The sequence below is a fragment of the Tachyglossus aculeatus genome, chromosome X1, assembly GCF_015852505.1.
Source record: "Tachyglossus aculeatus isolate mTacAcu1 chromosome X1, mTacAcu1.pri, whole genome shotgun sequence".
NCBI classification, from domain to species: Eukaryota; Metazoa; Chordata; class Mammalia; order Monotremata; family Tachyglossidae; genus Tachyglossus; species Tachyglossus aculeatus.
Window position 1 is genome coordinate 116,224,153 of NC_052101.1, and position 12,222 is coordinate 116,236,374.

A 12,222-nucleotide genomic window follows, 5' to 3' on the forward strand; every position below is an offset into this window, starting at 1 on the left:
TTTAGATGGTGGGCGGGCATCCAGGTGGAGATGTCCTGAAGGCAAGAGGAGATATGATCCTTGAGGGAGGGAGAGAGAGCAGGGGCAGAGATGTAGATTTGGGTGTCATCAGCGTAGAGATGATAGTTGAAGCCGTGGGAGCGAATGAGTTCACCAAGGGAGTGAATATAAATCGAGAACAGAAGGGGACCAAGAACTGACCCTTGAGGGACCCCTACAGTAAGGGAATGGGAGGGGGAGGTGGAGCCCACAAAGGAGGCTGAGAATCAACGGCTGGAGAGATAAGAGGAGAACCAGGAGAGGACAGAGTCTGTGAAGCCAAGTTGAGGAGAAGGGGGTGGTCCACAGTGTCTAAGGCAGCTGAGAGGTTGAGGAGGATTAGGATAGAGTAGGAGCCATTGGATTTGGCAAACAAGAGGTCATTGGTGACCTTTGAGAGGGCACCCTCCCCCCCCCCCCCCCCCCCCCCACCGTGTCTCTTGCCCCTCTGCTCCCCAGGAGGCTCTGCCCCTCATTCCTTGATAGAGTCTGTGCCTCCGCTCCTTGGGAGGCTCTCACCCCCATTTCCCAGGAGCCTGTGAACTCCTGGTGTTTGGGGACATCTTCCCCCCCTTTCTTCGGGGACGGAAGCCAGATTGGAGGAGGTCGAGGTCAGAGTTGGCGTTGAGCCTCCTTGGGAGGCTCTTGCCTGCCCTCCATTCCTTAGGAAATTTGGTACTTCCCCTCCATGGGAGGTTCTGTCCTCCATTCCTCCAGCATCTCTGCACCCCCTGATCTTTGATCACCCCTCATTCCATGCTCCTCGTGTGGCTCTGCATCACCATTGCGTGAGAGGTCCTGCTGCCCGATTCCGTGGTAGGCTCTGCCCTCCATTTAGGAAGTTATGTACTTCCCCTCCTTGGGCACCTTTTGTCCCCCACTCCTTGGGAGGCTCTGTCCTCCATTCCTTAGAAAATTCAGTACCTCCCCTTCTTGGGAGGCTCTGTCCTCCATTCCTCCAGCATCTCTGCACCCCTTGATCTTTGATCACCCCTCACTCCATGCTCCTCGGGTGGCTCTGCATCACCATTGCGTGAGAGGTCATGCTGCCCGATTCCGTGGTAGGCTCTGCCCTCCATTTAGGAAGTTATGTACTTCCCCTCCTTGGGCACCTTTTGTCCCCCACTCCTTGGGAGGCTCTGTCCTCCATTCCTTAGAAAATTCAGTACCTCCCCTTCTTGGGAGGCTCTGTCCTCCATTCCTCCAGCATCTCTGCATCCCTTGATCTTTGATCACCCCTCACTCCATGCTCCTCGGGTGGCTCTGCATCACCATTGCGTGAGAGGTCCTGCTGCCCGATTCCGTGGTAGGCTCTGCCCTCCATTTAGGAAGTTATGTACTTCCCCTCCTTGGGCACCTTTTGTCCCCCACTCCTTGGGCGGCTCTGTCCTCCATTCCTCCAGGAGGTCTGCACCTCCCACTCCTTGGTCATCCCTTCCTCCCTACTCCTTGGGAGGCTCTGTACCCCGATCCCTTGGTAGGGTCTGCTCTCATGAAGTTCTGTGCCTCCGCCCCTTGGGCGCTTTCTGCACCCCACTCCTTGGGAGGCTGTGCCCCCCGATTCCTCGGGAAGCTGTGTACCTCTGTGCCTTGGACGCCTCTTGCCCCCGGCTCCTTGGGAGACTCTAACCTCCATTCCTCAGGAGGTTCTATACCCCCCGCTCCTTGGTCTTCCCTTGCTCCTCGGGAGGCTCTGCACCCCATTCCTCGTAAAGTTCTGCACATCCACTCCATGGGCACTTCTTGCCCCCCATTCCTTGGGGGGCTCTGCACCCCATTCCTCAGAAAGTTGGGTATTTCTGCTCCTTGGGATGTTCTGCTCTCCCTCACCCCCCCCGGCTTGGGTGTCTCTTGCCCCTCTGCTCCTCAGGAGGCTCTGCCCCTCATTCCTTGATAGAGTCTGTGCCTCCACTCCTTGGGAGGCTCTCACCCCCATTTCCCAGGAGACTTTGAACTCCTGGTGTTTGGGGACATCTTCCCCCCCTTTCCTTGGGAAGTTTTGCACCCACGCCCCTTGGGCACCGCTTGTCCCCCACCGTCCTCCCCTCCTCGGGAGGCCCTGCCCCTCACTCCACTGGCTGCTTCTCACAGTGGAGTGGCCATCCAGGCCAGCCCAAACTCTTAAGGAGCCCTCGACTCCTCTGAGCACCATGGTCTCCAGTTCGGTGGAGGGATCGCAGTTACTCTCCCCTTAGCCCACCAGTCGGCTTTGTAAAGCGCCTTGTTTCTTGGAGTTCATCCCCTCCCGATGTTGCACTTAGTAACGAGATTGCTTTTCCTCGACTGCTGCTGAACACGGCAGCCACATCCAGGGAAACCTCTTAAAGAGCCCTGGACCCCTCTGTTCAGCAGCTTGGCTTCCTTTCCTGGGTTCAGTGACCCTCCCTGCCCTTCTACCAAAAGCCTAAGCAACAGCCCTGGCCGAATCCACTTTATTCCAGGGTCACAGATTCTTTCTTGCACTCACCGGTCCTCTTGGCAAGTACCTTACCTAGCTTGTTTGTTTGAGTTCATGCCCTCCTGATAGCAGACTTAGTGACGGGCGTGGCTTGCATTGACTGCTGCTGTACAATCCAGGGAAAGCTCTTCAAAGAGCCCTGGACCCCTCTACTCCCATCCCGGGCTCCCATTCTGGGCTAGGGACACTCACCCTCCCGTTCTCCTAAGAGCTTAGTATAGGACTCTGCACACAATAAGCGCTCAGTCAACACCACTGATCGGTTGATCGATTTAATCTGGAGTTCCCGAGTCTGGGATCCCTAAATCTGGGTCCGTAAGCCCGGGTTGGGCAGATGAACCCTCTTCAGTGCAGGAGTTTGCAGAAATAAAAACACTTTTTCTTTTCCCTTCAGTACTGTCAGGAATAGAAACAAGGGGGGTTATTTCGCCCCAGCCTAGTTTAAAATGGTATCAGACAAAGGCAAAAACTATACTGCCAAATATGTAGATTTAGCGGGGCCAATTTGGGTTTGCGGGAGAAGCAGAAGCAGCAGTATTGCCTAGTGGGTAGAGCGTGGGCCTGGGAATCAGAAGGACCTGGGTTCTAATCTTGACTTTGCCACTTGTCTGCTGTGTGACCTCGGGCAAGTCACTTAACTTCCCTGTGCCTGTTACCTCATCTGTGAAATGAGGATAAAGACTGAGCTGAGCCCTGTATGGCACTGGGACTGTGTCCAACCTAACTTGTATCTACCCCAGCGCTTACTACAGTGCCTGGCACATAGCTCTCAGCAAATACTATTTAAAAAAAAGTATAATCATAGTTCAGTATAAACTATTTCCTTTACAGCGAATCTGTACTCCAGTGGATTTGAATTGTGTACAGTTGGAAATGTGTATGTATGTGGATATATGGATATGTACACTTATATGATAGATGTTCATGCAAATATTCATGCGTGTTTGTGTTTTATACAGAATAAATAAATGTGTATTGTTCAGTGTGATATGTCCTGTGTCTATAATTAATATCAATAGGCCGCACCCATAAAGTCATGTAAGGTGAACATTCATACTTGCCCTTTGAACTGTAATTTGACGGTTTCTTTTTGGGAGGAACAGAGTTCACCACCTTTATATGTTTCAAATCAAGCCACATCAAATAGGTCAGTTCTGGGTCACCTATTCTCCACTTATACCCACTTCCTTGAAGAGCTCATGCCCTCCCAGGGTATCAACCACCATTTCTATGTGGATGATCCCCAAGTCTACATCTCCATCCCTGCTCTCTCTCCTTTTCTGCAGTCTTGCATCTCCTCCTGTCTTCAGGACATCTCTACTTGGATGTCCTGCAGACACCTCAAACTTAACATGTCCAAAACAGAACTTCTCATCTTCCCACCCAAACCCTCTGGACTGTAAGCTCATTGGTGGCAGGAAATGTATCTGTTTATTGTTATATTGTCCTCTCCCAAGGACTTAGTACAGTGCCCTGCATATGGTAAGTGCTCAATAAATGTGATTTTGACTGACCCTGTCCTCCCCTGACTTTCCCCTCACTATAGACAACACCACTATACCCTGTCTCCCTAGCCCATAATTTTGACATTATCTTAGACTCATCCCTCTGATTCAACCCATGTATTCAATCTGTCATCAAATCCTGATGGTTCTACCTTCATAAGAGTGCTACAATCAGGCCTTTCCTCTCCATCCAAACTGATAACTCTCCTGATCCAAGCCCTCATCCAGCACTGACCAATGCATCGGCCTCTTTGCTGACCTCCCAGCCACCTGTGTCTCTCCACTGCAGTCCAATCAATCAGTTGTATTTATTGAGCACTTACTGAATGCAAAAGACTTTACTAAGCACTTAGGAGAGTCCAATGTAACAATATAACAGACATATTCCCTGCCCACAACAAGCTTACGGTGTAGAGGGGGTTGACCTTATTTAATACACTTATTTAATATAAATAAATTACAGATCTGTACATACGTGTTGTGGGACTAAGGATAGGGGCCAAATAAAGGGAGCAAATCGGGGTGACAGAAAACTAAGTGGGAGAAAAGGAAATGAGGGCTTAGGGAAGCCCTCTTGGAGGAGATGTGCCTTCAATAAGGCTTTGAAGGTAGGGAGAGAAATTTTTCTATTGGATATGAAGAGGGAAGGCATTCCAGGACAGAGGCAGGACATGAGCGAGAGGTTGGCGACGAGAAACAATGAGTAGGTTGGCTTTAGAGGAGCAAAGTGTGCAGGCTGGGTTGTAGAAGCGGGCAGGGTGATTGAGTGCTTTAAAGCTGATGGTGAGGAGTTTCTGTTTGATGCGGAAGCAGTGTTGCCTAGTGGATAGAGCACGGGCCTGAGAGTCAGAAGAACCTGGGTTCTAATCCCGGCTCTGCCACTTGCCCGCTCTGTGACCTTGGCAAGTTACTTCATTTCTCTGTGCCTCTGTTAACTCATCTGTAAAATGGGGATTTAAGACTGTGGGCCCCATGTGGGACAGGGACTGTATCCAACCTGATTACCTTATATCTACCCCAGCACTTAGTACAGTGCCTGGCACGTAGTAAGCACTTAACAAATACCACAATTATTATTATTATGCAGTAGTGGGTAGGCAACCACTGGAGGTTCTTGGGGAATGGGGAAACATGGACTGAATGTTTTAGTAGAAAAATGATCTGGGCAGCAGAGTGAAGAATGGACTGGAGTGTGGAGAGTGTGGAAGAAGGGAAGTCAGCAAGGAGGCTGATACAGTCATCAAGGTGGGATAGGATAAGTGCCTGGATTAATGTGGTAGCAGTTTGGATGGAGAAGAAAGGAGGGATTTTAGCAATGTTGTGAAAGTTGAACTGACAGGATTTTATGACATTCATTCATTCAATCTTTTATTGAGCTCTTACTGTGTGTGCAGAGCACTGTACTAAGCACTTAGAAAGTACAGTACAGTAATAGAGACAGTCCCTGCCCATAACAGACTCATAGTCTGGGGGCCGGAGGGGTGGGGACGGTCATCTATAGAAGTAAACAGGCATCAATATAAATAAATAGAATTATAGACATTGAATATGTGGGTTGAATGAGAGATGAGTCAAGTATAACATCAAGGTTATGGGCTTGTGAGAAGGATGGTGGGGTGCTGTCTACAGTGATGGGAAAACCAGTGGGGAGGACGGGGTTTGGAGGTCTGTTTTGGGCGTGTTAAGTTTGAGGTGATGGCAAGACATCCAAATAGAGATGTCTTGAAGGCAGGAAGACGTGTGAGACTGCAGAGAGGGTGGGGATCATCCACATAGTAAATGGTGGTTGAACCTCTGGGAGGGCATGAGCTCTTCAAGGGAGTGGGTGTAGGTGGAGAATAGGTGACCCAGAACTGACCTATATGACGTGGCTCAATTTGAAACATATCAAGAAGGCGAACTCCGTTTCCTAAAAGTTGGTAGAGTTGGTAAGTGCATTCCCCGCCCATAAGGAGCTTACGGTCTAGAGGGGGACACGGATAGCAGTATAAATAAATAAATTACAGATATGGACATAAGTGCTGTGGGGCTGAGGGTAGGGTGAAGAAAGGGTGCAAACCCAAGTGCAAGGGCAAGGCAGAAGGGAATGAGAGAAGAGGAAATGAGGGCTTAGTTAGGGAAGGCCTTTTGGAGATGTGATTTGGTTAAAGTTTTGAAGGTGGGAAGAGTGATCGTCTGTGGAATACGAAGGGAGAAGGAGTTCCAGGCCAGAGGCAAGACACGGGTGTGAGAGAGGGCGGAGAGATAGACGAGATCGAGATACAGTGAGAAGGTTGGCATTAGAGGAGCGAAGCATGAGGGTTGGCGTAGGAGAACAGAGCCGAGGGCCAGGCCCAATAAGGAGACTCTTTTGGTGGGTTCAGGGTGGCTACTGGTGAGTGGTCTGTAGGAACCAAATATTCTACCCATGGTGGTCTCCAATCTCACCACTCCAGTCAGCAGAGAAAAATAGGGCAGTGCAATGTCTCCCAGAGAAGCCAGTCAGGCAGAGAAAGATGGTGACAGTTATTATGGGATCCATGGGTGCCAACTTTCCATTTCAAGTATGGTTCTGATCAGCAAGCAGAGCAAGGAGAGGGCTTCCAAATGCTTTGCAGATCAATTGGTGAGAAAAAACAAATGGTATCGTCTTTTAAAACGGGGCTGGGGTCACTTCACTGCTCTTAGTTTTCGAAGGTGAGTGACATTTCTGTCAGTGAAGCGCAGAGGAACTGAGTATACTCGCACCGTGTGGAAATTGGGTTTCTTTTCACTAAAGGCAAATCATAAGCAGTGAATTGGGTTTCTTTTAATTAAAGACAAATCACAAGCAGTGAATTGAAACAACAATTTACAGGTTCATCATAGCAATGGAATAAGCATTCCAGTTCCAGGAAAATGGTCTCTGAAGCCAATCTTGCTCAATACTGTTTTAAACATGATCTTGCTAGTGAGGGTTCAAGTCCTGGGCATTTGCACTAAGTGTGGGGAGGGGAATAATTAGCAAGGGCCTTAGCATCCGCAGAAGTGGGGAGCATTATTAAGTGCAATGACCAGTCCTTATCCCCTCCTAGTCTTGGGATTCCCCAAATTGCCAAAAGAGATTCCTTCACACACACTCCAGTGAGAGGCAACTGAGTTGGGGAATGGAACCTGGAAACCTACTCCAGTCAAATGAGATTTCTAAAGTGTTCAGTGCTCAGTCCCATCACACTCCAATGTCCAAGTGCCCCGTTCTTAGAAATCAGCACAGAAACCCCCATTCACTCAACGTTCCTTCCTACTTCCCTAGGAACGTCCCTACTTCCGCTATTCCTCCCAAATTTGAAGAAGCGGTGTGGGGGAGATTGGGGGATGCACTGAATCTGGGCAGAACGACCGCATGCCCGGCCAGTCCCCGAAACTAGTTAACTCAAACAGTCCTGCTCCCAAGAACCTGCAGAAAAATTATGTAAGGTTCCAGGCTGTGATTTGTCAAGCTAGAATTGAACCCATTTGTTAGGGTCCACTCCTTGATTTAGGCAACGATATGGCAGCTTGAACGTTCAGCACCTGAGTCTGCATCAGTGACAGAAGCAACTGTTTTGCTGCGGCTCCAACCGTGGGTTGTTGGGAGGCGGCAACAGCAACAAACCCTCCAATGCCGGGCAGGGGTGGGGGTGAAGGGGCTCCTTTTGACCAAAGGCCTTAGGAAGATCGTGGTAGCAAAAGGCTGACCCTAAAAGATCATGCTGCAAATCATACATATGGCAGGACAGCCAAGGATTTAGTACAAGCGCTTAGTACAGTGCTCTGCACACAGTAAGTGCTCAATAAATATGATTGAATGAATGAAGGACGATCTCCAAGCGTGTCCAGTGGGCAAGGACTGACCGCCATCCACTGAGATTTCCAGCTACCACCCACACTGCACCTGAAGTTCACCGAGAGCGAATTTGAACATGAAAGGCAGTTAAATGGGAAATAACGTGGAAGCCGGTAAGCCTGTCATCGTAACTCTACTGCCGCTGCTCACGTTACAGGTGTTTAGGGCTTTCTTTAGTGCTAGCGTTCTTCATTTCGATAGTAAGCTTTAGAAAAAAAGAAAAAAATGCAAGGTAGAGTTTTCTTTCCTCTTCCGTTGCCCAGCTGGGTCGTCGAGAACTAGGTGGGATTTCCCCCCCCCCGTGAGGAAGAAAGCGAGCTCTCCAAGGTTTTCCCAGACTATCAGTAGGAGAAAATTGACCTCCCACCTCACTCTGCAGGGACAGGATGTTAAAGGAGATAACAGCCCCATCCATTCTGGTGCCTGCCGGTTATTGCATTAAGATTTGTTCCAGGAAACTCCAAGGGAATCTCCCTAGAAAACAGAGAAGATATCTAGAATTAGAAAACAATATTCCCGTGGGCATCTTGCTGGATGAATCCATTTCAGATACTTGCTATCGGCCCACTGCCAGCCATATTTAAAGGCCAGTGAGTCAAAACCACATTCTGCTTGGCTTTGCCACCACAAACCCCGAGAGGGCCCTGTAGAAAAGTAGATAGCCAGCTCGGCCAAGACAAGCCAAAAAAGAGGTCTTCCTGTTTAGCTAGAACAGGGCTGTTAGTGTCATTTTCTAGGTCATCAAAGGAAGCTGCTTAGTACAGGGTCTGATCCATAATTCCTGCCTCCTAGATTACACATCTCGGCTGTCCTATGGACATCTATTCCGTTATGATGCACTTACTATGTGCAAAGCACTGTTCTAAGCCCTGGGGAGGTGACAAGGCGATCAGGTTTTCCCACGGGGGGCTCACAGTCTTCATCCCCATTTTACAGATGAGGTAACTGAGGCACAGAGAAGTTAAGGGACTTGCCCAAAGTCACACAGCTGACAACTGGTGGAGCTGGGATTTGAGCCCATGACCTCTGACTCCAAAGCCCGTGCTCTTTCCACTGAGCCACGCTGCTTCTCCTAAAGCAGATCCTCAGGTTATGGCAGGTTATGGCAAATCCTCTGCCTAGCTTGGAACTTGTAAGGATCCCTTAACTTTAGTTCATATGCAGTCAGATCTGTTTTACCATTTTGGTGAAAAAGGGCAGCTCCTGAGGTCCAAGACCCCTGGGATTTGGGAAGTAGGGGGAGGTGCAGGGTGGCGGGGGGATGTCATGGGGTCCACTGCAGCTGTTAGAAGGCCCTGGCGTGGCCCTTGTGAAGGTATTCTCTCCCCGCCCCTCACCACCTTCTATCTGCTGGAGTCACCGTTTCAAGTGGTGCAGGGAGGGAGGGAGAAGATCAACTTTGGCCTGAGCAATCCTCTTACCGTTTTGGAGCTGTAAGTGACAGTTGACAGCATAACTCCAGAAGTTTGGGATTTGGTGCTGCGTTTTGAAATCCCTGTAATGCACCTCCTGTACTCTTCTCTCACCTGGGGATTTAGAAACATAGTCAGCGGCCCATGCCCCTAACAGCGGCAGGAAAGTCAGCCCCTACTGAATCGGGAGCAGCTTTTACCTGGCGATTGAGGACACAGTGAATGAAGAATATGAACACTCCCTGCAGGCTGTTGATGATGGTGAACAAATATGCCATGATTTTGGCTGCGGGGCCCAACTGGAAAATCCCTAAAATCCAGGTGCAGCCCAGAATGAAGAGCTGAGCGGAGGCTTTCAATGTCAGTACCCTGAGTCGAGGAGATTTGAAAAGAGATCAATTTCGGAAACTTAGCCTGCAGGAGACAGGATCATTTCGCAGAGGAGATCATCGATGGGGGTTGGGGTAGGGGCTGCATGGCGGGATGTGGTGCCAAAGTGATGGAAGAAGAGGAGAAGCTATGTTCTCTCCCCCACCCCATTTTGTGGTATTTGTTAAGCACTTACTATGTGTCAAACACTGTTCTAAACACTGGGGTAATAGTAATAATTGTAGTATTTGTTAAGCACTTACCGTGTGCCCGGAACTGTATTAAGCAATGGGGTGGATACAAGCAAATTGGGTTGGACACAGTTCCTGTCTCTCGTGGGGCTCACAGTCTCAATCCTTATTTTACAGATGAGGCAACTGAGGCACAGAGAAGTGAAAGTACTTGCCCACAGTCCCCCAGCGAACGAATGGTGGAGCCGGGATTAGAACCCATGACCTTCGGGCTCCCAGGCCTATGCTCTAATCCACACTGCCATGCTGCTTCTATACAAATTAATTAGGTCGGACACAGTCCCTGTCCCGCATGGAGCTCACAGTCTAAGTAGGAGAGAGAACAGGTCCACCACTTTAAAATCCCCATTTTACAGTTGAGGAAACTGAGGCACAGAGAAGTTAAGTGATATGGCCAAGGTCACACAGCAAACAATTGGCAGAGCTGGGATTAGAACCCAGGCCCGTTCTCTTTCCACTAGGCCATGCTGCTTCTCCCCTTTTCCCCCCTCTGCCTCCATCCCTTTTTGGCCTGACCCCTGGAGACCCCACCCTCATCCTGCCCTAGACCAGGGCAAACCTGATCACCTTAGCTGAAATTTGGCTAAGCCACCTTTCATCTTTCCCCACCAGCTATTTTTCAACTTTGTGTGGCCATTTGCCAGGCTGAATTTATTTGTTGACAGGGAAGGAGGAGCTCAAGCAGCGTGGCTCAGTGGAAAGAGCACGGGCTTTGGAGTCAGAGGTCATGGGTTCAAATCCCAGCTCTGCCAGTTGTCGGCTGTGTGACTTTGGGCAAGTCACTTAACTTCTCTGGGCCTCAGTTACCTCATCTGTAAAATGGGGATTAAGACTGTGAGCCCCATGTGGGACAACTTGATCACCTTGTAACCTCCTCAGCGCTTAGAACAGTGCTTTGCACATAGTAAGCGCTTAATAAATGCCATTTTAAAAAAAGGCAACAGAAGCTCTTATATTTCCAGGATGCAACCTTATAAATCCTCCTGGGAGACAGAGCGGCTCTGGCCAAAGGCAATGTTCCAGCAGAGTCAGATGGAGGGCGAGGTGCCTGCAAGCTCACGGCGTATTTTAGAAGGAACGGTGGACTGCTGGGGTCGAGGTGCCAGGGATCTGCCCACAGGTCCCAGGGCTGAGCTCCATTAAGCCCTGGTGTAATTTTAGCTGCGGCCATTCAGGGGGACAACTTCCCTCTTCTTCCCACCCCCGCCCACCCCTTCATATACACAAACCCAAAATAACTCTTCTGCCTTTAATTAGTACTACCTGGTGTTTCTGAGAGTAGACACGTTCGCGTTGACACTAGCGAGCTTCTCTCTCAGGATCCATAAAGTCAAGGTAAAAAGGACTGAATTGATCTAACAACAAAAGCCAAAGAAACTTATCAGAATTGGAACTTGCAGTTTCCCACCCAGTGTCCTTGGGGTGAGTACGGCATTGCATTTCATTTGGGCCCAGATTCGATTTTCTAACGAATTTGGCCAAATGCCTATTGGAAGTATGTCTACTCAATATTGTATCCGTTTGGTCTCCTTTAAGATGGCAGCCCTCTCTGGGTAACGCTTAGTACTGTCTTCACATGCTCAAACGGGCTTCACCAGGAGATCCGACATTTCGATCTACTGCAGGCATCTGATGAGTTGACAGGAAAGTTGACCTGGATTCAGTCACACTTTCCCAAATCAACCCCACGTGACTCTAGTGCGGCCTCCCCACTCCCAATCCCTCCATTAATCCTCAGCCCTCGCATAGGTGTCTGTAAAAGTGACAGGACCTTCCTCTGACTTTTAGGGCAACTCTCCCCCACCAAAAAAAACTAATGGAGGGAGGGTGTAGGCCATCGTGCAGAAGTTATGGCCTTCCCAAATCCTCTAGACCAACTAGTTTAGACCCCCATTTCTTGTATAACTACTTGTTGCCTCTAACCCGCCCATAACTCCTCTAGCCTTCCCTGGAAGACTGAGAGTGGCACTTGACCAGAGATTCACATACCACAATAATGCAGCAAACAGGCCCCAGGAAACTCCAGATGAACCCTGTCTCTGTGTTCAGCCAGCAGCTGTAGAAAGAATGAGAAGAGTCAGTGTTAACTGTCCCACCGCATCACTGAATAATTCCCGACTTGCAAATTCCCACAGGTCAGAGTCACTGCCATTTGGGCCGGATGACGTGGCCACTGCCTGGACTGCCGCAGTGGCTGGAAACAGAAATGGACTAACGAGGGTGGACAAAGCAATGAAGGGAGCAATGTGACCAAATGAACTGGTGGGTTGCTTGTCCATTTCTGTTTTCTTTGCCACTCTGTTGTTCCTCGAGGCAGTCTAGAGTACGCCTGAAGGGACCAAAG

At 49.5% G+C, this 12,222-nt stretch overlaps 1 protein-coding gene across 1 annotated transcript in view; it reads right to left on the bottom strand.

The window, feature by feature from the left end:
* Positions 1-8,109: 8,109 nt before the first annotated feature.
* The window catches only part of ADGRE1 (adhesion G protein-coupled receptor E1), a 40,128-nt gene continuing 36,015 nt past the window's right edge, over positions 8,110-12,222 (bottom strand). Inside the window, exons 23-27 of the mRNA XM_038771778.1 lie at positions 11,868-11,934; positions 11,142-11,233; positions 9,459-9,627; positions 9,268-9,372; positions 8,110-8,320 (exon numbers count right to left, since the gene is read on the bottom strand). Of these exons, the coding sequence (XP_038627706.1) occupies positions 8,285-8,320; positions 9,268-9,372; positions 9,459-9,627; positions 11,142-11,233; positions 11,868-11,934 (469 nt within the window). The 3' untranslated portion in view covers positions 8,110-8,284. The remainder of the gene's footprint in view (positions 8,321-9,267; positions 9,373-9,458; positions 9,628-11,141; positions 11,234-11,867; positions 11,935-12,222) is intronic.